Here is a 25,016-nt window from a genome sequence, read left to right on the forward strand (position 1 = left end):
CGATTTAAAAAAAAAAAAAAAAAAAAAAAAAAAAAAAGACGACGACGATTGTACCGCATTTTGATCCGGGACTTACTCTGCATGAAAACAAGCGCTCACTCTTCCTGCTCAACAAATGACGAGGGCGGAGCCTTATACCACGTGATACAGAAGCTGTGCCGTGTGATGCTAAAATTAGCAGGAAAAAACAACGGAGAGCACGTCAGGGATGACGAGAAAGTGACAGGAGAAAATCCGTCCCGGTCAACCACCCAAACATCAATAACGGGAACCTTACACAGCGCTTCCCTATACACCTCGAACTCCCGCAGGCACAAAGAAATTACGGAGCCTATCACTTATCACCTGACCAAAGATATGGCTCCATCAACACTGTGCAAAACGAGGGATTTAGGAAAATGATCAACACTCTAGACAAACGCTACACACCCGCAACTATTTTTCTATTGTTGCACTACCTGCTCTATACACGCAGCGTCGAGCAACGGTGGAGACGGAATTTCAAGCAGTACAACATTTTGTTGTTTTTATGTTTATTTATTGTTTTTATGTTCAGTTTCACCTGTTATGAAGTTGATGTGCAGTTAATAAGTGCAATAAATATTTATACTGGAAAAGAGAATCGTGAGAGAATCGGGATCTCAATTCTAAAACAAAAAATCGTGATTCTCATTTTATGCAAAATCGTACAGCCCTACTACCCATCTCATCTCCCATAATCATTTACGCTTTATCTGTGAATAGATCTCCAGTCTGTGCCCACCTGACTTTGTAAGTTTAAACTTTCATTTTTTCACCAGCACAGCAGCCATAAATCTCACAAAGGAAAAGAGACTGATGGGAAATGTAGTGAAGACAACAACGACAAAAAAGAAAAACACCAAAATCATAACGATGTTCAGGACATGATCATTCCCCTCTGCATTTTCACCTTACAAACTATTAGTACAACATGCTGTCAGTGTCCCTGTCCTGTGCAAACAGAGCTCAAGACACAAATATGGAGACAAGAAAGTGAGTAAATGATAATAACAGGATGTTGTGGATACCGTGCTGGTCACAGTTAGAGGTTCTATTTTAGATCTAGATTGCAACAGTTACAATTATAACTGTGAAGATTACTGTTACACAAATAAGCAATTTGATCTAAATCAGAGAATGAAGACCATCCAATAAATGGCACATGGCAGAGCTGGGAGCTGGTTTGCAGCGTACCTTGTGGGTGACTTGTGCAAAAGGTCATTTTGCATTCACAGAAAGTGCCACTTTTTCAGTTCTGAAAATGTTGCAAAATCTATTCTGAATGCATCTAAATAAAGTAATGGACATATAGGAGAAAATGTAATAGAGAGCAGGCAGAGCTTACAGCTTACTGTCTGATGTTCTTGTCAGAAGAACAATAAGCAAAAGGGGCCATTTTTACAGCAAGGTTGGCATAATGCATCCATTACAGCGCGCAGTAAAGCCTTATGAAAGATATCCTGCTAACAGCTGAGGAGCATTCCTCGCTCCTCCACTTGGCTGGCCTTACCTTGTGTTTCTTTCCTGGCTCCCGCTCCCCGCCTGACTTATCCTTCTTGTTGGAGAATGTGAACTTGACATCTCCTTCCTCAAAGGCGTAGGGGTCGACCTCAGGCTCGTGATCTCCATCTGTTACAGCAGCAGCAAGATGCTGGTTCCTCCTGGCTCGATACATCTGCACGCGTTCTTCGGAAACCTTGAGTGGCCATTTAGACGTAGACATCACCCTGGATAGGGGATAAAAAACGCAGTGACTCCTAGTGTTTAATGTAAAGATCTTCATAAAGTAGCAGTCTAACTGATGATTGAGATTGTGTGTGAACAGGGTGAGAGAAGAACACTGCCCCATCTGCTCTGTTTTGGTGTGACATCATGTACCAGTGTTTTTTACTGGAGTTACAGAAATGGCAGTGACTGCAACTGGTTCTGACAGCCGTCATGCAGAAGAAGCCTCCTGTTTGCTGTCAGACAATTACATTTCTGCTGGCTTTATGAGAACACGGTGGCTCTGACACACAGAATGATCACCTGTTGCATCAGTACCACTCATCAAAAACTCTTCTGTAGCTCGGACTCTGGCCTACGTGTTCATCATATGTAACAGCCCGGGACGACACGGAGAAGAAGGAAACCACTGGCGGAGGGGCTCATTCTGTTTAGGCGTTATCCTTGGCCTTCCCTGCCAGCAACAACTGTGTTTTTCTGTCCTCCTATCACGCCTGTCCAGCTTTGATGCAAGGTGATGGTGTGCAGTGACCTGGGTCAGAGCTTAGCCAATATTCAGAGCTGTAGCTGGGAGGATTTACAGCTAGGATAGGCCATCCAAGTGGCTGGCCCCACTCAGGACTGCATAACTTCCCTGATAATTCCCTCTCTGGCCACCCTGGTCTTCACCCTTCATGCTGCCACTATCTGCGATACCTCACTAGCAGCTGCAGCTCAGTCAAATGCTCTCTAGAACCTGCTAAACTGATAACCAGCAGATAGTACTTTTATCAGCTCCACCTCTATTACAATAGCAGTGTTTTATCTTTATCCAACTCCATCATTACTCTCTCCCTCATTGCTCTCTTGTGCTTGTGTGAAGGAATCACTGAGTAGTGCTAGCCCTGCATATTGGTGATGTATGAAGTCAAAAGGTCACAAAGCTGTGTGTAGCTAAGTGTTACACTGAACAGGAGGAATAGGAGGGGCAGCAAGGGCGAGGAAAGAGGAGGCAGATGTGTTATTATTTTTTTAAACTATTTTTTTCTGGGCTGTTGAAAGTGCTTCAAAGCGGCTCACTGGCACCGTATAAAAAGTAGGAAAGCTGGGATAGCTGGCTTTCCCAAACAGAGGCCACCGAACGGTGACTGAAGTGTAATTGCCACTCACTCTGTGACCGACACCAGGTTGTCTTGTGATGCGGCTGCCTCCTCTCTCAACTTGTCTCCAGGCAGCAGCGGCGTGGGCAGCTCGGCTTCTTTCCTTCGGGGTAAGTTGAATAACCTCCATGGTGCGTGGGAGCTGTCGTCCTCCAGGTTGATCGCTGCACCCACATACACGGTAGGCTCAGGAGGCTCGGAGTAGGCTGAGGTTCCGGGGTGGGGGTTGGGTTGATGGGATTGGAAGTGCTGATTCAGAGCCTCTGGCCCTCCTTGCTCCTCGCTGCTGCCCTTCACCCCGACCAGGCAAGCTTCCGGCTGCGGCTGGTAAAAGTGTTGGCTATTGGGGGTCGAAGGGTTCTTCATGCCCTCCCCTGACTCCTCACTGCGTTCACAGGGGTGGGGACTAAGTGGTGGGGGCTGAGGGGAGTTGGCCTGTTCTGATGGCCCAGTGCTAACGCCCCCACTGTGGAGCTGGGGGGCTTTTTGGATGGCAGATACATCTGCAGAGCGAATACTAGGAAATCTTGCTCCATCCTGACTCCTCAGGGCCAACCTTTGTCCAGCTGCTGCTTCTGTGTCTATGGAGGCTTCGTCGCTGGCCAGGCTGCGATGATGGAAGGGTGTCTGGGGTCTTTTCTGCTGCTTGTCACCCTTCTCTGGCTTCTCTCCTCCAGTTTTGTGCTTGGTCGGAGGTTGGGATGGCTGGCCAGCTGACTGAGGCTGGCCCGTGTTATTGGCTGTTCGCTGCTTAACTAATTTGTATCTGCAGGAGAGCAAAAACAGGGAAATGCAGTGAGACCGTGACGTACTGATGACAAGGAGCAAAACACTCGCACATACAGAGAGTCTTTTACGAGAAGTTGTGCAGCTCGTGTGAAACTTCCTTTTAAGCCATCGCATCCGTTGCTCTTATAAAACATCAATTAGCCCAATTATGCTCACGAGCAACAAGGCAGCACCGCCCCCCAAATTTATCCCAACACAATTAGCAGAGAACACTTCACGGATCAGCTCCAGAGTAACGCTGTAACAGCTAAACCACAAAGGCTAATGCATAGTCATACATTTTTTTAAATTATTCACAGTCAAACTGATGGCATGAAAAAAAAATCATCTTCTAAAACATCAATATTGTATTTTCTTCAGACAGCCAAACAGAAATTAATGAAGCACATTCACAGAGTGCTGTCAGAAGAAAAGAAACAAAATATATGAAGGATTCACCAGGGCCATGACCTGCTAGAACACCCACCTCACCAAAGCCCCTCTCCCGTACCTCACCTTGGTATCACCTGGCTCCTACATCCCATCAGACACGTTTCAAAGAAAAATAGTCTGAGGTCATCTTTTACCCTCCGTTTTGACGGCTCAGCACTCACGCTGCAAGCAACACTCACACATCAGTGTCCCTCTTTAATAAGCAGGCTTTGTGTGTGACCTCACATTCAGCTGTCAACATAAACAGACACGTATGGCGTCCATCTACAAAACAAAGCTAATGGACAGTAAAACTGGCAACGCACAGCTTCCCATTTATGTGCTGCCAAAGAGTTGGGTGCTTTCCAACAAATTAACATGCTCCAGCTGACTGGCCCAATTCACTCTGCTCATCTGCAGTCCAAGGTGCACGAGCCCGGTGCAGAGGATTCCCCAAACACGCACACAGATCCACTTTAGATAGCGCTTTATTATCAACCACAAAGCAGGACTTTCTTTCAGTTGGTTTGGACTTCTGACAAAACCAGTCAAGCATCCAGGCATAGAGTATACTGGTTAGATGTGCAGACTGGAGTGGTCAGGCTTGCGTTTCAGCGGATTAAACAGCTGCCTGTATCTGCAGTTTGTCAGGAGGCAGAGAAGATGATGACCGTGGGACGCAGACATAGCAGCATGCTGTTTACGATGATCTAAAAACTGTCATTAAATAAAATGTGATAGACAAGAATGTCTATATATTAACCAGAGAGGACAAATATTAACCGTCTGCAGGCACAAGCAAACAAAGAATTGCATTTACAAGGTGTTAGACTACTGCATGCAAAATGATATTAATGCATATGATGGGTGTGTTATTTTATCCTAAATAAATACAGAGGAGGTTGTTCAGGGAGGACTTTATAAGGACAGCTGGGCTGATTCAGACTGATAAAACACCAGGGCAAACACATGATCTGAGCTTATTTGTTCACATTAACAACACACATTCCTTTTACCACCCTCAACAGCTACATCAGAGGTCAAACTATTCTTTCCGCCTGAAATCACTCCAGTCAGTGCGGGAATAAAAACGTCCGACTTACAGAAACACACAAGCCAGCAGAGGTTTCAGCCCCGCCACGGCTGTCGCTTACACAAAATAGTGATAAATTGAAAAATGTGAAGAATAATATGCTTGTCAAAGTCCAGACGCAGATGTAACTTGCAGATATTTTGCTGAGTACGGCCCTCTGCGCCGGTGTTCAAAGCCCTGTGGACTCCATGTAACCTCTTTGAAATGTCTTTGAGCGCACACATATGAGCAATACCTGTGTGAACTGCACATCGACTGACCTCGAACAGCTGCAGTACGACCTCTGTGAAGACTCCACAAAATCCCAGGTTCCCACTTTCTCACTTGGCTCCTCCTCGCAGGTACCGTTGGTTGCAGCTGGAAACTTTCGCCTAGGGAGTTCAAATAAATAAATAAAAAGTCGAAACGAAATTCTATTGAGACTCTTCAATTTCCCCAATTCTTTCAAGCAGCATTTATGTGAACAGCCCCATCCACTTTTGATGCCATTTTTCTTTCACATACAGCAGCAATTGGTAAAAGCTTTGAGCCACGGCTGATTTTATCACCCTCCTTGGAGCGGTAATGGTTTGGCTGACAAGCTGACAGCTAACGATAGCCAACGTTTTGTGCTTGGTCAAGAGGCAACAGATCCCAAGGTGCACCCAACGTGTCAGAGTCACTGCTGTAGAATAATCAAAACAACCCAAGGCCTAAAACTTTAAGCTATTAATTGACTACCGACATTTATATCTGTCCAGTTTTCTTCAGAACTCAGAGTTTATAGCAATAATAAAAAGCAGACAGAAATGTAGCAGAATAATACATCTGTCTGTGCAAGTAATGTGGCTATTTATGATATTTCTAATTAATATCAAATAAGCAATAATCAGATCTTCAGTTTTATCTACATTTTATATACGTATATAAACAACTCGCTGTAATACACACTCAGTATTTCTGTACAGAGGTAACTGCTCCTCTTCTCCTGCCAGAGGTTTCTTCCTGTTCATCACATATATCGAAATAATATATGTTTTTAACCAGGAATGATCAGTGACCATGTTTGCACCAGTTAATGCACTGGTATAGATTGATTTTGCTACAGCATATAGTTGGATCAGGTGACCCTGAATCCTTAGTTATGCTGCAATAGGTGTAGGCTGCTGAGGGATTCCCATGATGCACTGGGTGTTTCTTCTTCACTCACTATGTATTAACAGACCTCTCTGCATTGAATCATATCTGTTATTAACCTCTGTCTCTCTTCCACAGCATGTCTTTATCCTGTCTTCCTTCTCTCACCGCAACCAATCACAGCAGATGGCCCCGCCCCTCCCTGAGCCTGGTTCTGCTGGAGGTTTCTTCCTGTTAAAAGGGAGTTTTTCCTTCCCACTGTCGCCAAAGTGCTGCTCATAGGAGGTCATATGATGGTTGGGTTTTTCTCTGTATGTATTATTGTAGGCTCTACCTTACATTATAAAGTGCCTTTGGTGCTGTGTAAATAAAATTAAATTGAATTTACTGTCAAATATTTTCCCATAATCATACTTCACCGTATGATTATGGGAAAATATTTGACAGTAAATTCAATGACAATCAAGTCTGATTGAGAGCAAAGCCAATGTAACCGATAGGTGATGCATCCATTACGGCATACCTTGTGGCAGTTTTCATGTTTAAGCACTCTGCACAATGTCACACGTACTTGTTCTGGGCTCGGTTGATATTGCACTCTTGCCAGACACGCTCCACCATCTGACTGGCTAGCCGGCGTGGAATCTTTCCTCCGTGGTGACTTGTTCTGTCCACGCTAAACGCATCAGATGATGAAGGCATCTTAACCCACTTCTGAGCCGAGTGAGAGTCCACTGGGGATGGAAAGAGGAAGGTTAACAGACCATTTGACAAAAGATGACAAATTCTTCCTGTCATGTTAAGAGAAATCCTCAACTTAGGACTCAGCAGGAGTCTTATGTCTTTACCTGTCTGCGCCTCTTCGGGTGATGTGGGAGGGGTGAGTGTCACCAAAGACATGGCGGGCTCTCGCTGGGAAGCAGGCACTTGGTGGCCACCCGAGTAGACGGCAGTGCAGTGGGAGGACCCCACAGGGGTCACAACAGGGATGTCTGACTGGGGTACCAGCACCAGGCAGGCTGGGTACACCATACGCACACCACCTGAACCAAAACATGCAAAAAGTTCAGGATCACAAATCAGTCAAACTAAACTAGAAACTCTGAAAAAGGTATTCTTAAGATTGTGGATTCAAATAAAATAAATACTGACCAACGAGGACCTCAACAGAGGCCAGAGATTCATCCTCCCAGTCCATGTCCTCTACTTTGTCCTCTGACACGTTCTCCTTGGCACTGGGACTGATGGGATAGAACTGGTTCCACTCCTCAATCAGCTTCTGGGTAGGTGGGTCTGACATCTTAAAGGACTGGCCAGTCAGTGTTCCATTTAGACCAAATGGACTCAGGATCACTAAAAAGGGGGAGGAAGGAAAAGCAGCAAGAAGGAAAGAGTCAGCATAACTTTGGGAATCTTCCATTCTGCATCACGTCTTCCACAACTACATTTAAAAACTAGTTCCTGTTTTCCCATTACATCCTGGTCCCTTTTTTCTCTAAATCCATACCACTTGCGATTCCTTTCTTGCCTGTTCTTATTGTCGCTAAATTCTTCACATCATTCATCTCGTCTTTCTTTGTACATGTGTTTTCCTTTCATTGTCATTCTGCCATCTCTGGACGAATCAGGAGCGCTCTGACCTTTCCAGACGCCAATTATTGAGAAGCAGCAGCCTCTCAGAGCCCATAAACAGAGGCTTATAAAAGGGGCCAGTCCTTGGCAAATACACTTGACCTCACAGACATATGAGAGTGGCAGAGAGAGCCCATCAGTCAGCTTACAGAACAGACCAACATCCATCAGCCAAATGCAGATAGCACCATAAACTAACATGCATAATGCATACGTATGAGCACAGAAACCAACTGGACACACACACACACACACACACACACACACACACACACACACACACACACACACACACACACACACACACACACACACACACACACCATCTTGCTATGCATCCATTCTCCTTTCTCTTTGTCTATTATGCATTGAAATGTGGAAAGGGGGGTATAATGGTTCTACGAACAGACTGGCTTGGTGGGTGTGTGAGTGAGCATTTGTTAATGTCCCTCTCTGCTCTGCCTTCCTAGTATGTCATTACTAGACTCGATGGCCTCTGTCCCCAGGTATTGATTGAGCGGCTGGAGCGCAGAACAGCTTTCATGATAGGAAAATGGCAGGAGACAATGGAAAAAAAAGGAGAGGGTAGAAAAAGAAAGCCTGTGTGCACAAATAGTCTTTCCAGGAAAGAGCCTGGAGCTTTGAGCAATGCAGATAAAGTCCCATTTATGTTCAGTAGGTTATTGGAGGCAGCCATTTAACACATTTCTATTAAGCAATTTTTAAAAACATATGTTAGCTTTTAATAGCAGGATCGAAGTGACCCACCTGAGTAAACACACGAGGGGCAAAAATGATCGAGGAGGTTAAAAAGTAGTTACAATGAATCATTAACTTCAGCTCTTTGCATCAAAAGCTTCCAACTGTGGACTTATCATGAAGGAGCAACAGGAAACAAGAACAATCACATGCTGTGGCAGGTTTGGTTGCAAGTGGATCCTTTTAAATACCGCGTGGAGAAACGGAAAAGGCTCAGGAGCAACCACAGAGGGCAGCAGGCTGTACACCTAACTTCTGGACAAGATGAACAGCTGCTTCCTGTTTCAGTGAAACTTGAAGTCACACCCTGATTATCCTCACTTTTGACTGGCAATCCAAGTTTGTTTTTGGTACAACTTTAAACAGATTCACTTGCTGCTCTTCTGTTGTGCTTCTGACAAAGTCGGGGCTCAAGGAATTCTGCAGCATTTAAACGCACTTGCTTTTACAAGCCAACCATGCCCGTTATCAAACTGACCAGGGCTGAAATCTTAAGGATTACAACTTTAAACGACACTGTTTGGACACAAAGGGAAAAAAGTGACAAACAGATCCGACACTTCGGGATATTTCAAGGACGGCGCTGGCAGGTGGCAGTGGGAGATAAGTAGCACTGCAGCAGATTGGAAGCAATGTTGAGCTTCACCAGACAAAGTCAGGTGACTTGGAGGAATAATGTTATTTTGGTTTGTTAGTGTCAAATGAACCTCAGAGCATTTAAAAAAAAAGAAAGAAGTTATAAAAACACGTCATCTAGACGCGAGCCCCGAACGCCCCTCGGCGTACTGTTTCGCTTCAGCCTACAGAACGCACTACCTCAGCGAAAACAACCCAACAGAGAGAAGAACAAAAGGTTATTCACGTTGAGATGCACGACAACATCCAGCTATGGACGATCACATTAACCTTGATTAAATTCAGCCCTGCTCCTTTTCTGCACTTCTTGCTGTGCGCACACGCGCTCGTAAGACCTCGGGCCAATTGTGGAGGAGAGATCAAATTCAGCACAATTATGGAAATGGTTTACCCCCCTCCCCCTGATCGCCACCGCACCTCATCCTCCCCTCTCTCGAGCTACCCCTCCTGCCCCTCTCTCTGGCTGTGAGTCCATCTCTGGTTCCCTGAAGACATGTCAAATGTGCTCAGATCAGTGTAATGGGCTGAGAGTTCATTACATTCACTCTGCGCCCTTTTATGAGGTCACATCCTGGAGAGGTCTGCCCGCCAGAGCGCTCTGCCGCGCAGTAAACCAAGCTGGCAGAGGTGAGTGGGGGGGCGGGGGGTGGATAGATGGATAAAGGGGGATGGAAGTCAGGCCTTTCTCGGTGCTATGCTTGGTTAGCCAGGAGGATACACACCTGCACACAGACACACACGCTCTCACAGTAGAGACAGGTGTACGCATCAGTTTCACATAGCTGGGGTGCATGAGGGTGTTTCCAATGCTACAAAAACGAATGCATCATTCTAATAAACTGCTCCTGTGGATCACTTGTATGAGCGTACTCAGCAGCATTATCACTCAGTGAAAAGAGAAGAGGTGTCAGTGTGCATCTCTGAAAATCTCCAGCCCTCAATGACCTGACCAGGATGGAAACTCGGCGAGATATTGCCATTTAAGTATTTAAAGACTAACAAAACAGTCGCAAGTTACTCTTAGCTGGTGAGCAATATAATCCTTCTAAATAACTGGAAAACCCCATAAACATCACCATACGTATCTGCATGCTAAATTCTGATAGTCTTTTTATTTTTATCTAAAGTACTCGTCTTTAACTGAGAGGTATTATCACCTCCCTTCATGAGGTCTCTAGAGACAGTAAAGGGGCCGTCTGTACAGGAATTACTGTGGTGAATGGAGGAAGTGATCACTATTATTACTCTGGAGGGGGCGTACAGAGAAAAAGAGGACAGCTGCATCACATCTATCCAGCCATAAATGAGAAAGGTAAAGGCGGCAAACTTTTCCTCTGGGAAAACGTCTCATCCAACTGGGGTTTTTTTATTTTTTTTTATTGGTGCACAAAAATTAAATAAAAATAAGCCTCGTGAGGGCTGGTTTGTCAAATTTCCACAAAACATTCATTTTAGCTATGCATGATTTTAATTTCTGCATCATCTCTGTGCAGGGGGACACGTCACATCACAGCCGAGCGCATTCGTGCGGGCCAACGCTGCTGAGTGAACACTCGAGGCAAGTCAGCAAAGTATGCAAATGAAAGAGCCGAGTACTAGATAATGACACGACACTCATACCTCTCTACTAATAGAAGAATCAACAGGATGGGTGTGTGATAGCAGTTTTACATCTAATGACCGTATTCATAAAGCAATCTGTTTTCTTCCTACACGAGTATGAAACTATGCATATTAAAGTCGCTACACGAACATTTGGATGGGGTGTGACTTTGCATTGAGCTGTCTGCGAGCCAAAGAGTAGTGAAAGACAGCGCGACAGAAGATCACATACGATTTATCTTACAAACAGCACCGAACACACAGACTGCTGATCCATTTCATTCAGAAAAAATATATCTCTACACTTTTGTTGACCATATAACCTTTAGTATTTGTATTAAAATCCATTTATGCGTGTTCAACAGTCTAAAGTAACTGTAAGATAAAAGTTGCCACTCTGCATGAGTGACCTGTTACTTTGAATCCAAAGAAGAAAATTAATTTGACCATAACAACGGTTCACGTGGCTGTGGGGTTGAACAGCTTTGGGCTTTTAAACAGGCAGAAACTTTAAATGTGATTTTATTTACAGCTCTGACATTTTTCTCACACTGAATAATTCATCAACTTTAATTCTAAACTTTGTGGTTTGTGTCCTCAGCAGCAGACACGTTGTTGTAATGACTTGTGTAATCTATTTCAGAAAAACTTACAATGACAAGCAGCAGAAAATTTGCAATAATGTGTTGATTCAGTGTAAAAATAAGCCTTTTGTTTGAAGAGCAAAATCCAGAGAATCCACAATTTTGTTTTTTAAGTCTTAAGTAATAAAGTCCTGCAGCCGATACAGAGCAACCACGATATTTATTGTGCTTCATTTGTTTGGGATCATTCTGTACTATTTGGTAGATTTTTACAACATAGTTTTATGCACAAAATTAAAGATACAAAAAAGCATCTCTGTGCAAACAACAAGCAACAACCCTCATAAAAGTTATTTTACTGCCATTTGAAAAAATACAATATGTATTCTTCTTGTTTGTGTTTATTTTTTGCCAGTCACCAGACTTTGGGGAAACTTCGTGTGCAGCAGATCTTCATTCACAAGGTCAGGTTGAAATTATGAGGTGACACCAAAGTCTTGCTACTCTACAGACACTTTAGTAATACCTCTGGACAAATGCTTGGACAGTTAACTAAGTCTTTATCTAATTTAACGAGAAGACAGTTTAAATATTCATTTCAATAGTTGTGAAGATATAAATTGTTCATATTGCACTAGTTTAATCTGCTCAGGAAAAATGTAAAAAGAGACTGCTGAACTAATTCACATATCTATGCCTGCACTATGATAACAAGTAGAAGCGACATGCCCATCACCACGCAGCTGAAACCATTATAAACCAAATTCAACAACATGTTGATGTTATGTCACATGTTTGCACGTCACTGAAGGCTGGGTAACACACAGCAGTGACCCACCTTGGAAGGGACTGGATGCCTGCTGAGCCAGAGTAAGATGCTCCTCTGTGAGATGGTAGACAGGCTGGTGCTGGTTGATCTCCACGCTGGTGCACACATTGCTCTCGCCATGTAAGAAGAAGGTGAAGGCGCAGGACAAGTGCTCACTGTGAGAGAGAGAGTGAGATGAGTCATTTGGGATTACACTACTTTCAAATGCACCTTTGAAAAGACTTCCAGTGAATAACTCCAGCAGACTTTGGAGTGGAATAAAGAAAAAGTAAAGAAAAAAGGATGAGCAGATCACATAGTCTAGTTCAAGTTCGTATTCACAAAGACAGAAACAGAGGAGATGGCAGGGAGAGGAAAGGTAGAGAGAGAAAAAAATGATTATAGAAACCTCTGTGTGGTTTTTCCCTTTCGTGTGTGTCAGATATAATGGAATCTCACGTCTCACCTATATCCTGCTTCAACATGACAGACTTTGGAAAGAAAGAAAAAAAACGATTCCAGAGAGACACGAGGGAGTAAAGGAGGAGAAGCTACTTATCTGATTCAAAGATGCCTCCTATGCCTCTATTAAATTGCTCCGATAGCCTGCGCCACGTTTTTTATTCCGATAACAGAGTGGATGATAAAGGTTTCCAGAGTTCAATCCTAATCCTTTCAATCGATGACACACGAGTGGGTATTTAAAGACTTCAATAGCATGTGCAGAGACCGGGATGCAAGTCAGTCTGCACAGCAATGCTTACAGGTGGTTTGGAGTTCAAGTGTGCGTCTGTACATCTCATCCAGAGTAAAACAGAAAGGCGAGCCACGACTACTTCTGGCATTGTGGCCAAAATGCTTAACTGCAAAACAGTACCTTTTCCCTCCCTCACACACGCTCTTGTGCTCACAACAAAGCCTGCCTGTGCCAGTCTGACCTCAGCAGCAACAACTTAAAGAAGTAAAGCAAGGACGGGGCAGACTGAGGGAGAAGGGACCGGGGGGGGGGAAATGCACAGCATTGTTGGCAGGCTTTCCTCTCTCTGACGTGTACATGCACGCATACACGCAGTTAGTGCAAGAGGCAGCGTGTGTGGCAAATGACCAAATGGGTAAGGACGAAGTGAATTTGGAAGTGGATCAGAGAGGGTTGCCTCCTCTGAGGATTTGGTTAAGCAAATATCAGTCTTCTCTACCCGTCTCTCCGGCACTGACACACCTCCTGTGCAGAGGATTAAAGGAAAGGAGCAGAGCGAGGCAGATCGACATGGGGAGAAAAGACCTTCCAGTCTTGTGAAAGAAAAACAAATTGCCTTGATAAAGTTCTAAGGTGTGAGCAGCCTGAGCAAGTGAGCGTTATTGCAGATGGCAATCAAATTCCACACATCAAGCGGGCATTCTCCATTGTTATGAGGTTTTTAGAGCACGACTGCTTCTTTGCCTTTAATGAGCCACACATAATTGTTTGTACTAAGAGGTGTCGTAATCGCAAAGGTCCATGCCTGGGCCGAACTTGGCACATCTGATGGATCAGGTTTGGCTAGAATAAAGTTAATCAAAGTCCAATTTCTTTCTTGTCACTAATGCAATCTGTAACCTCAGCCTCTCTTTTCAGCCACGACTCTACACTGCAGATCTGCCCTGCATATGCAGCTCACTTAAGCTGGGCAGACACTGTGCGATTTTTTCAGTCGCGTTATCCAGCTTCTGCTCAAACTGCACGATTGACTCGCAGGGTTAGAAGTTGGTAGGTCACGATGCAGAGTCTCACACTATATGGCCCGATGCTCTGATGCGACCTGAGTGCTCACACTGTGCGTCCATAAAAATGGATATATAAGGTTATAACAGAAAATCTGTCTTTCACTCACACAGACACACCACCACATCAACTGCATGTAAATCCAACTATTTTCACGGTTGTTGTGGTCGTGATAATTTTGTGAGGCCGCATCGAGAAGGCTCGGATGAGCCAAAGTTCTACAAGTTGTGCCTCCATCGCTTGTGTCCAGATCACACGCTGCACTGCTGCTCCGTCTTTTTCACCGACGTTTATGTCTTTGCACATGCGCAGTGTGAGCAGCTGCGGTGACACCCTCACAACGAGCGATTGATGATCGGGAGCTGGTGGTGAGGTGTTAATCGCTTCTCGTTTCCCCACGTATACTACACGACGCACGATGAAGGCCAGAATCGGGCCGATCACCAAAACGGTCGCACAGCTAAAAATGGGACAAAAATCGCAGAGTGTAAGCCCAGCTTTACTGAGTGATAAAAAAATTTAAAAAAAACAAGAAGACAAATTGTTTCAAGTCAACTGCAAGAGATCGCTCCTGTGGTTACAACGACAGACATGAGAGATCATATCAGTCATTATTATCATTAAATCAATAAGCAACTGTAATCCAGGAAATATGACTTTTGACCCTTCCTCTCAGTGTTGATTTTGGGTACCCCCCCCCTTTATTTTAACCCCCAAACAACAAAGTCACATGTGCAACAGTCACACATCATAGTGCAGCTGTCCTGTACCTGTGGCATTCATTTGCAATGGAACAGCCTGAACCAGCTCCCTCTGTGCAATCACAACATGACGGCTTAAACAACTCCACGTTTTTCTAATTGTATCTAAACGTGGTTCTCGTGCACTGTTGATTCACGTGTGTTTTACAATTATTTTACAGTAAAAATCTGAATGGCTAAAGCTGAAGAACCACCGCAGATCGTGTCTGTACCTACATTTAAATAATAACAAATTACATTTATTGCCATTAAGTTGGCAAGGAGACATTTCTTAACTAACTGATGCAAGGAGACATCTGGGCAATTAGGCCACATGCTAGGAGAGAGCAAAGACACCTTTGTCTGGGAGGTGTGTCGCAGCAGCTCAGGTAACCAGGCAGCCATATACAACAGGATTCTTTGACTGCAGTGCGTATCTTACGGGGTGTGCGTGCTGTGAAAAACACCCTCCAGTTATGGAGCCAAGACGCGTCGCCAAACCACCAGCACCCCTCCCGCTTTCACGGCGTGGAGCCAAATTGTTAAGGTGGCGCAAATTTTGACTAGTACAGGCTTGCAAGGGTAGTGGTGTCCCCGCCCCCCCTCAGGATCTATTCTTGGCTTTCTAAGAATTGGATAGACTGCTCTTGTCGCGCACTGAATGCAGTGTCTTTGTTGCTGGCCAACAAGGCCAACTTACTAATACAGTAGTGTATTTATGTACATGGAAGGAAAGAGGTGAACAGCTTCGAGAGTGACAAGGAGAGAGAAAAAAAGAGGAAGGGAGGGAGTGAGGTAAAAATGTGCCGGCACATTCTGCAGACATCGACAGAAATACAGCACGCCATTCTCTTCTCACATGCAAAGAAAACCTGACACCACACATTCACACACATCTGTGTTTGTGGGGCACTTGTAAGCTTGAGGTAAAGGGCTGCCATCTGTGGCTCAGCAGGCAGAAGTACAACCGAATACACACACACCCACACACACACACACACACCCACACCAATTTCTTTACAAATGTGATTGTACAGATTGGTGTGTCAGTGTCAGCTGACAGGTTAAAAAGATTACTAGACATGCCAGCTGCTGACATTTAAACAGTCATACTAAATTATCATATTACTTCCCAGTGTGAGAATCTCACTTTAAACACCCAAATGCCACGTTATCCTTCTGTCGTCTTGTTTTAAACTGTTTAAATATGTAATTGCAGCTTAAAATAGTTTTTTTTTTGTTGCCTTCTGTAACTTCAGTGTTTCATGTGAACAGATAATCCTGTAGGCCGGCAAATTAAATGTGATTTTTAGAAGTTGCACAGCAATTTGCACAGAGATGCTTTTAAATGTCAACAGGTGCTTGATCAGCACTTGGCCTAAAAAGCACCGCAACATCAACAGCATGAGATACATTTCCTCACTGCTGACACACACACACACACACACACACACACACACACACACACACACACACACACACACACAAGGATTTGGTAAAACTTGCACTGTGACTAAATGTAGCACAAACTGTCAAGTCTCTCTGCTAGTGTTCACCATCCTGTCCCCACGTGTGACATTCGCAAACACACAGCATTGATCCAACTTTAATCCTTCTCCAAACACCCACAGCAAGCTGGAGGATGTAAAACCATGTGCGCACACAGTGTGCAAGACAGACACATACAGCGGCCAACAGCTGCTGGTAAGAATGGCGGGTTGTTCCGCTAGCTAAGATGAGTCGAGCAGTACTGGGACTTCTGAGTAAATGAGTTTGGTACATGGCTACTATAGGTGGGAATCACCAGAGCAGACACCCCATGGTATGATATCATCACAATAAGATATATTATATTATGGCATTTTGCATTGCTATTTAAAATCTTTTTTAAAAACAGGAAATTATGTTGTTTTGTGGCTGCAAAATGACAGCGTCCCTAAAACCTGCTATAAACGCTGCTATAAGACATCAGCCTGCTATCAGTCTGAAATTAAATGTGGTCAAGTTTGCAATTACATGCAATCTGTTTCTGATAAGACAGCAATAAACTGCGATAAATCACTGAAAGTCTCATCTGTTGCGTTTAATTATTACGTTTGGGGCAGCAACCCATATACCCAAAGCAGCTCTATATATCGGATGACGATATAAAAACATCGTTTCATTTTACGCTGTCGTTTGTTTCGTGCTGTCGCAAAATAAACAGGCTTCTCCCCGCAGCACGCCGTGTAATAAATACAAAGAAAACAGCGCCGTTACAACTTATGTCTAAAATGTATCGTTTCATGCATCGGTTAAAACACTCGACTCCAGCTACATGACGCGCAGCTGTCTTATATCGGGACATGAGATTCTGGTCATATCGCACAGCCCTAGTTGAGCCCACACAACATGTGACAAAGATGAATTCAGACTGATGGCAACATGTTGGCATTCTGTCTGCATTTATATATCAGGTAGCAATTATTTACACAACTTTGACAAACTCGCACTTGGTCCAAGTCAGACTGCAACTGTTTGCACAAAGGTTGCTTCCTATTGCCTTTCAATTAGAAATTGCTGTTAACGTGCAACAAGCTCTGGGCAACCAACCTGCCAGACATGGCAGAAGGTTGCTGTGCCATTAGCTTGCTTTGAATTAGGAGGCAACTTTGTTAACCTAAGTGTGTCCAGGGTTGGATGATTTCTCAGTTGAACCAATTTGATGCAAGTTTGCTCGGCTGACCTTATCCCAGGATGGTCGTGCGTGAGATGAACCCTCTTGTTTATAGTATTCTGAATATTTGCATTGATAGAATGCTCTATCAAGTCACCCCCATCTCTAATCATTACTGACCTTCACGCTGAAACTTAATGCTCTCAAGTCTGTACGGAATACACACAAAAAAATAAATCACAAAAATGTAAAAATCATGTGCAAACGACGCTCCTTTAAAAGCAACACTGACATCCCTGTAGGAGTCCCATCCCAACTCGATTCCAAATGAAATTATGACTTCATTCAGAAGCTTTATACTTTGCCTAAGGATCACCAGGAATCCCCAGAGGGATCCCTTGGGGCACGCATTGTGTCTGTTACTTTGTGCTGAACCTGCCTCAAGACTCAGCTTCTCTGGGATTTCAGAATGTCATCTCCACCGCAGCGAGACACTGCTTGCACTTGGAGAGGAAAAAGAGGCCAAAAGTCAAGGCCAGCGTTGAGTACCACAAAAGACTGCATGCCTGCAATTAAACCACCAGCTGTCAGCAGCAGACAAAGCTCGAGCTAATGGACACAGAAAGAACTAAGTATCTCCTCTGGTCTGTCAAATTATTAAAGGAATTCAAGCATCATTTCAAGAATGATGTGATGAAACAGGTTGCAGTGCATCTAAAGTGCTGAGTTAAACAGCCTTTAAAACAGCGTGATGCTTGTCAGAGTATTATGTTCATTAACTAGATTTGTGGGATCCCGCTTCACATTTTTATGTGCCTCTCTCCGTGTCTGTCATGTTTAGAACGACTATAAAAGAAAACAGGCTGACGTAGCCTGAAAAAGCAACCTCAAGATCTTTTAATCATCTTTTCTATCCGTCTCCACCTTTCCTCCCACTTCCCTCTCTTCTGCTCTTCATCTATTAACTGGCAAATGGCTTAGGCTGCTCTCTGATCTGCTCTCTTCCTTTTACTCTCTTCACTGTCACACACAGCAGACGCTTGCTCACATGCCATTCTGATTGTCCACAGAGGCAAGGCCTGCTTCACCTCTCAAATGCAAATGGCCCTCAGCTTGGTAAGGAAACAATAAGACAATCCGGTGAGGGTTTGAAGCGTGGCCACATACAAAAGGCGGCAGGTGGGCACACTTGCCTTCAGCTGGACTGGCATGAAAATGAGGTGCTGAAGACCAGCGACCTGTGCGGCGGCACAGGTGGACCGGAGCACAGAGAGCACCTTCAGCAGGGATAGTTTGATAAGTAGCACAAACAGATGATATGATAATGACCGTCTCACTAACAAACAACTCAGTTTCTTGTATTCCTCTGTCGCCTTTTTCACTTCACATGCATCAACACACACAGGCCGAAGCATTTTCAATTCTGCCACCTCAAGTCCAGCCTCTGGTTTTCTTGTTAGTGCCACAGTCTCCAAAGCAGGTCTCACTACAGTCTTGTTGTCACCCCTGATTCCACCCGGCCTCCACACTCTTCTTCCCCTCTTGTGTCTACTGCCTGTTGCTTCGGATGGTTGACCCCAGGTAATTAAACCTATCAACCTTCACTACCTCGACTCCATGTTATTTTGTCTTGCTCCTTCTCTGGAGAACATACCTCCGCCTCTCCGGTAGCGAGTGCTCCCTACGCTCACTGCAGATCAGTGTCGTCTACAGACTCTGCCTGACCTCATCTGTCAGCCTGTCCATCACTACAAGTGCAAACAAGAAGGGGCTCAGAGTTGATCCCCGGTGGAATCCCACCCCCACCTCGAACCCATCTGTCACTCCTACCACACACCTCACCACTGTCCTCGTATATATTCTGCACCAGCCTGGCATACGTCTCTACCACGTCTCACTTCCTCAGGCAGTCCCACGGTTGCTCACTTGGCACTGTAAATGGCCTGTATTTATATAGCGCTTTTCTAGTCCCTAAGGACCCCAAAGCGCTTTACATATCCAGTCATCCACCCATTCACGCACACATTCACACACTGGTGATGGCAGCTACATTGTAGCCACAGCCACCCTGGGGCGCACTGACAGAGGCGAGGCTGCCGGACACTGGCGCCACCGGGCCCTCTGACCACCACCAGTAGCCAACGGGTGAAGTGTCTTGCCCAAGGACACAACGACCGAGACTGTCCAAGCCGGGGCTCGAACTGGCAACCTTCCGATTACAAGGCGAACTCCCAACTCTTGAGCCACGTTTTTGTACATCCACAAAAACAGAGTGAAGCTCGTTCTGACCTCTCAAAGCAAACATCACATCTGTAGTGCTCTCTCTCAGCATGAAGCCATACTGCTGCTCAATGATCATCACCTCTCGTCTCAGCATAATTTCCTGGTGTGGATCAACAGCTTAATCCCCTGTTTTTACTACAGCTCTGCACATAAACCTTGCTACTTTCATCTGGGTCAGCTACCTTTCTCCTCTTCCCAGCTACCCTCTCTTCTCCTTACCAATTATCTGCACTTCCTGATTCACTGTGCTCCTTTCATTTTCTACATTCATCAACTCTTCAAAAAGCTCCTTCCACCATCTGAGCACATTTCACCCCAGCCTGCTGCACATCCTTTCCAGCTCGATCTCTCTGCCTGGGTAATTGAGACAAGTCCTTTGTTCCTTCCTTAGTGTCTCACATACAACACAATTAGCCTTGCCTTTTGCCACTTTTCTATTTGCTCAACACCCAGAGTCCAAGTACACCTGTTTACCTTTGTCATTGCCATCATCTTTATCAAAGGTTCCCAGAAATCAATGAAACCATTCACTGCCTGAGCTACATTAAGTTCATGTGAACTGCACTTTTTGTGGTATCACTGTTATAACTTTCTTTCTTGCTTTTCACATTTGTTTCTGTTTATAAGACATCCTTTTGTTGGATAAAACCATATAATAAAGCATTTTATTATTGTAGAGTGTAAAACAAGGTTTAGGGAATGCCAAAAAGTCTTCTGGGAACTGTTGTATTGTTTGAGCATAGGAATGACACACCGACGCACAGAGTTAGAAAGGTAATATGAAACTTGACCTGCGCAGAATCAGAAGTCGATTGTAAGCCACGGAGCATGAAGTGACAAGAAGAGTTTGGGGGGAGGAAGTTGTGAAAAGACAGAAGAGAGAAAAAGGAAGGTTACAGTCGAGCTGTGACATTCCACAGATGTTTGTCGAGCTCGTCCGGCTGCTCCGCTCTAAGACGTGGACTTCCGTTTAGCTGCTGTACACTTCCTCAGCACAACAACCAGTGCGCCTTCCTCAGGGGAAAACAAAGGCCCTTTCACTTCTGGTCATTTTGCTTTACTGTAAACATCAGTCACCTCTGGGCTGTCCAATACATGGTTATCTGCCATTGTAGCAGCTTGTTATTACAATCTGGGGCATGTAAACATGTTTTGACTGGTCATGTGCTGCAGCAGTGACAAGACATGCTGGCATAGGCACAGATTCTGGCACAACATTAATAAACAATGATTCTGGAGCTGGCAGCAATCACACACGGAGTCTTTTATGTCACCGCTCAGTCACAACTGTTTATCCATGTTCATGCTAAGAAAGTGTGGTTAGTTGTGAAAGGCGTTTCTCTTACAAAGAACAAAACAGTCTGTTTTCCTTAACAGTGTTACTGTTTAGTTTGCATGCCTGTTACTAGGACATACACAGAAAGGCGGTGCAAATCTGACTTTAATGTAAAATGCCACGGTTGCCTTTGGCTTGAGAAATGAAACAGAAGATTTTCATTTGTGTCATTTTGCTCAGCAGGGCAAGGCCAAGAAGAAAAAGGATTAAAGCGGTAAACAGCAGTGAATTTGAGGACATTTCCAGGGTGATATAATCTTCCCTACTGTCTAGCCACCTGACCACTGGGAAAAACAACACTGCTGTCTACTGCCAAGTAACATAAACACAAAAACACACAAGGCCCAGAGACACACACCAGCTCTAGCTGGTGTACACAGGAGGCTCAGAGCTGGGGAAAACACCAAACTAAAAATCTTAAGGCCAGCACTTTCACACATGCAGAGCTCTATTACGCTGAATTGATTTCCCTCTGCCACGAACGGAGACGGGGGCTGAGTCTCTTTATACGTGTCAGATTAAACTTGGAAGGGAAGGAAAAATGGATGGAGATAGAACGACAAGTCCATAAAAAGAGGAGAAATCCGATCCTCTGCAAGTGTATCACAACCGCACACGGATACTGCCGTAGCTGACTAAAGATAATACTGACATAACCCTGACAGCAAGTCGGGTTCTAGCTCACACACACACACACACACACACACACACACACACACACACACAAGCCATTTTCTCAATGTGAGCCAGACATTACGCACATTACCACATTTACATCATCCCTTTGTAACTGTAGCACAACTGTGACGGTGCACATGTTCATGTCAAAGAGGAGCTCGTGTCACTGCTGTGTGATACCAATCTGTTGAAATATTCAGTCTCTTCAAAGCATGCTACACTCAAACTAAAGGATGAGACAAAAGGATAAAACAGCGTATACCTGTCGGGGGGGGGGGCACATTTACTATGCTAGTATGTAATGACAAAATAATTTTGAGCCTGTTTAAAAGTGTGCTGGGTCATTAGATCATTATGACACAAGTAAGCGAGTTGTGCAGTTGTAGTAATAATGATTCATTACTCGGAGCTAAGGGCAATTAGTCAGCATTATCCCGGATTAAAGCTGGGCTTCTGCAGTGAACCCACAATGACAAGGCCCGCTTTGTCCCTTTTCTTTCTAATAAGCTGATATGCTTTTTGAAAAGCATGTAACACTTTTACCATCTATAAGACACTATATGCAAATGTAAATGAATGCCATGACCAAATTTACAGGTTTCATGAAACAAAGAAAGGTTAACAGAAAGGCAGAATCTCTTTCATTAACAGAACAATTTAATTAGCGTGTTATCAGAACAAATATCAGAAGCCTGCAAGTATGAGGCCTAAGACTTTACTAGCAGGTTAAAAGCTCAAGCTGCACATGTGGTGAAAAGGTTTTAGCCATTAATTAAAACCTTCAAGCAAAAGGAAGAACAAGGACTCTTGCAACAGACGCTATGGCCCTGAAAGAGCCCCAGTTTCAAAATCACGGAGTCAGCTCGGGATTACATAAAGAAATAAAAAGATACTGGGGGTAAAATAAACCCACACAAGAGCTGTGGCAACTCCGTGATGCTTGGAGCAGCGTGCGAGTACTGCTGCAGATTACTTCTTTTTTTTTTTTTTTTAAATCATAATAGCCCAGATAAGATGGCATTTACCTAAAACCAAACATCTGGTTTGTCATTATTTTGACAACATGTGTGTGTAATTGGCAATGTAATCTATGGAAGGGATTACACATCTGGCAATCCATAAATCTGCCTCCATCTTTTCTGGACATTTTAGGGTTAGGTCAGGCTGTGACGCAGCCGCACAGGAGTCTGCAGTGATGAGGTGAAATGCCCCCGACCATAAGATATTATCTTTAAATGTGACCATCTGCCAGAACGTTGGGATTAAAGACAGTAGCACACAAATCACAGAAAAGAGCAGAGCAGATGAGGGGACGTGACGCCTGACGGATTAACTATGACGACTTCTTTGAGACCTTTGCTTGTACTGCACCATAGCCCCTGGTCACATGGGAAGATGAGAGGAATGGAAGGAATGCGGGTCACCGGCTGCTGAGGAAATGAGAGGGTGACTTAGAGGTAGTGGGGGGAAACCTAAGAACGCATCGTTCACTATGACCAAGGAACTCTGGTCATGCTGCTGCACTTGAATTCCACTGCTGACTTCTAAAATGTGTTTTCTCAGTGGTACAGTACAAACAGAGACTGATCAGTTCTGGTTGGCACTAAACAGTGGAAACTGCTCCGATATTCAAAATTTTAACCAATTTACAGTAACGAGGTAACAAGTTCTGCAACACAGCTGACAGGCTTGATGTTGGTATGTAGTTAAGCTTAGGTGACAGCTACAGATTATAGTCTTACTAAGATGAGGGTGCAAGGACTTTAAAAATGTAACGCCAAGGGAAATGAATCATTAATATTGTATCACTGGGCAGCAATTAAGCAAACAAACCATACCAATGAAAGCTATCGGTATTTTCCTTTAAGAGCCATATTTATCTTCTGGACAGGATCTCTCCAGCAACATGATATATCCAGAGCACCGGGTCACATGGTCCCTCAGCCCAGTCTCCCTGGAGTTCCTGTTGCTGCAGAGAGAGACTGATAAAGTGTGGGCAAGATCAGGGGGTAGGCAGTCGAGTGCTGGGGGCAGGGTACCGAGCAGAGGTGCTGAATTCTCCTGCATGTCTATATCTGTGCGACTGCACTACGTGCGTTTTCCTCGCTGGCTGCGGGTTCTATGTCCAGCCACTTGTGTGCCAACACCGAGACTGCCCTCGATGTGGACTGGCTCGCATACTGATTGTTGACGAACATGTTTGTGTGTTTGTGTTGTGCTGGGAGCAGGGAGGGGATAAATTTAGCACTTTAGCCCCAGACTGGAGGCAGTGGCCCTTTATCCTGCACTGTCCTACTTAACAGAGTGCTGCTCTCTGCTTCCGCCTGCCACAGCGAACCAGGACTCGCGCATTCACCTCCCAACATCGGGCCAAAACAATAGCGGAAGAATGTGCTCATCCACATAAGCCACAGTCATGCAGAAAAGTGCAGACAGTTGCATGTGTGGGAGACATGTTTGTTAGTGTGTGTGTCTCTTGTAATACGAGCTGCTGCAGACTGGCCTCATTTCATAACAGCTTGACTTGTTAACGATGCTTTCAACAATAACAACAACTGCATGCACAACAAAAATACACACATTTTAAATACAGTGGAGTGGTAATCTAACACTGATTGCAGCGCAGCTGGAGTACATTGTCGATGCTGTAAATGCCGCTTCAAGTACACGGCACACGCCATGCAGATAAAGAAATAATATCCCTTTTGTCCTGATCAAATTGAAACCTCAAAGCAGGCTGGATTTAATGTTGCTCTGAATTTCAGTGGCACAGCCAATTAGGAGCAAGTCGACGAGTTAGTCTGCCTTAAGCTGACCAATGGAGCACGAGCATCCCGCTTCACCTTGGAAACACTCGATCCCAGGGTGCATTTCCCTGCTGCCATGACAACCAAGAGGAGCTCTCCCTTGCTCGTTCCTTCGCTCCCCGCCTCCCTCCCCCCTCTCTGTCTTTCTTGGAGCCAGTGTACCTCGCAGTAGAAGGTTCACAGAAGCTACACAACTTGGAGCCGCCTTTTCACCAAACAAAGAGAATTACCGTCAGCTGGATCGACTCATGCTGCTGCAGCGGCAGCTCACGTTTTAAACAAAAGGGATTTAACTGATCAGCGTGCAGCCATTTATTTATCAAATGGAAATGAGTCTGTCATCTAATAAAAGATAACTAGAGGAGCAACTTTTTGCAGTTTTTTATTTTAATTATTATTATTTTTAGATTGAGAAAAACTGTTTGCCACATACATCATG

At 44.5% G+C, this 25,016-nt stretch overlaps 1 protein-coding gene across 1 annotated transcript in view; it reads right to left on the minus strand.

Moving 5' to 3' along the window:
- med13a (mediator complex subunit 13a) overlaps window positions 1-25,016 on the minus strand; it is a 66,792-nt gene that overhangs the window by 17,598 nt on the left and 24,178 nt on the right. The window contains exons 4-10 of the mRNA XM_014335018.2: window positions 12,346-12,491; window positions 7,447-7,647; window positions 7,143-7,337; window positions 6,866-7,028; window positions 5,439-5,549; window positions 2,896-3,651; window positions 1,532-1,748 (exon numbers count right to left, since the gene is read on the minus strand). Of these exons, the coding sequence (XP_014190504.1) occupies window positions 1,532-1,748; window positions 2,896-3,651; window positions 5,439-5,549; window positions 6,866-7,028; window positions 7,143-7,337; window positions 7,447-7,647; window positions 12,346-12,491 (1,789 nt within the window). The remainder of the gene's footprint in view (window positions 1-1,531; window positions 1,749-2,895; window positions 3,652-5,438; window positions 5,550-6,865; window positions 7,029-7,142; window positions 7,338-7,446; window positions 7,648-12,345; window positions 12,492-25,016) is intronic.

The sequence above is a fragment of the Haplochromis burtoni genome, unplaced genomic scaffold (genome assembly GCF_018398535.1).
Source record: "Haplochromis burtoni strain Fernald_Lab_line unplaced genomic scaffold, NCSU_Asbu1 Contig_24, whole genome shotgun sequence".
In the NCBI taxonomy this organism is placed as follows: Eukaryota; Metazoa; Chordata; class Actinopteri; order Cichliformes; family Cichlidae; genus Haplochromis; species Haplochromis burtoni.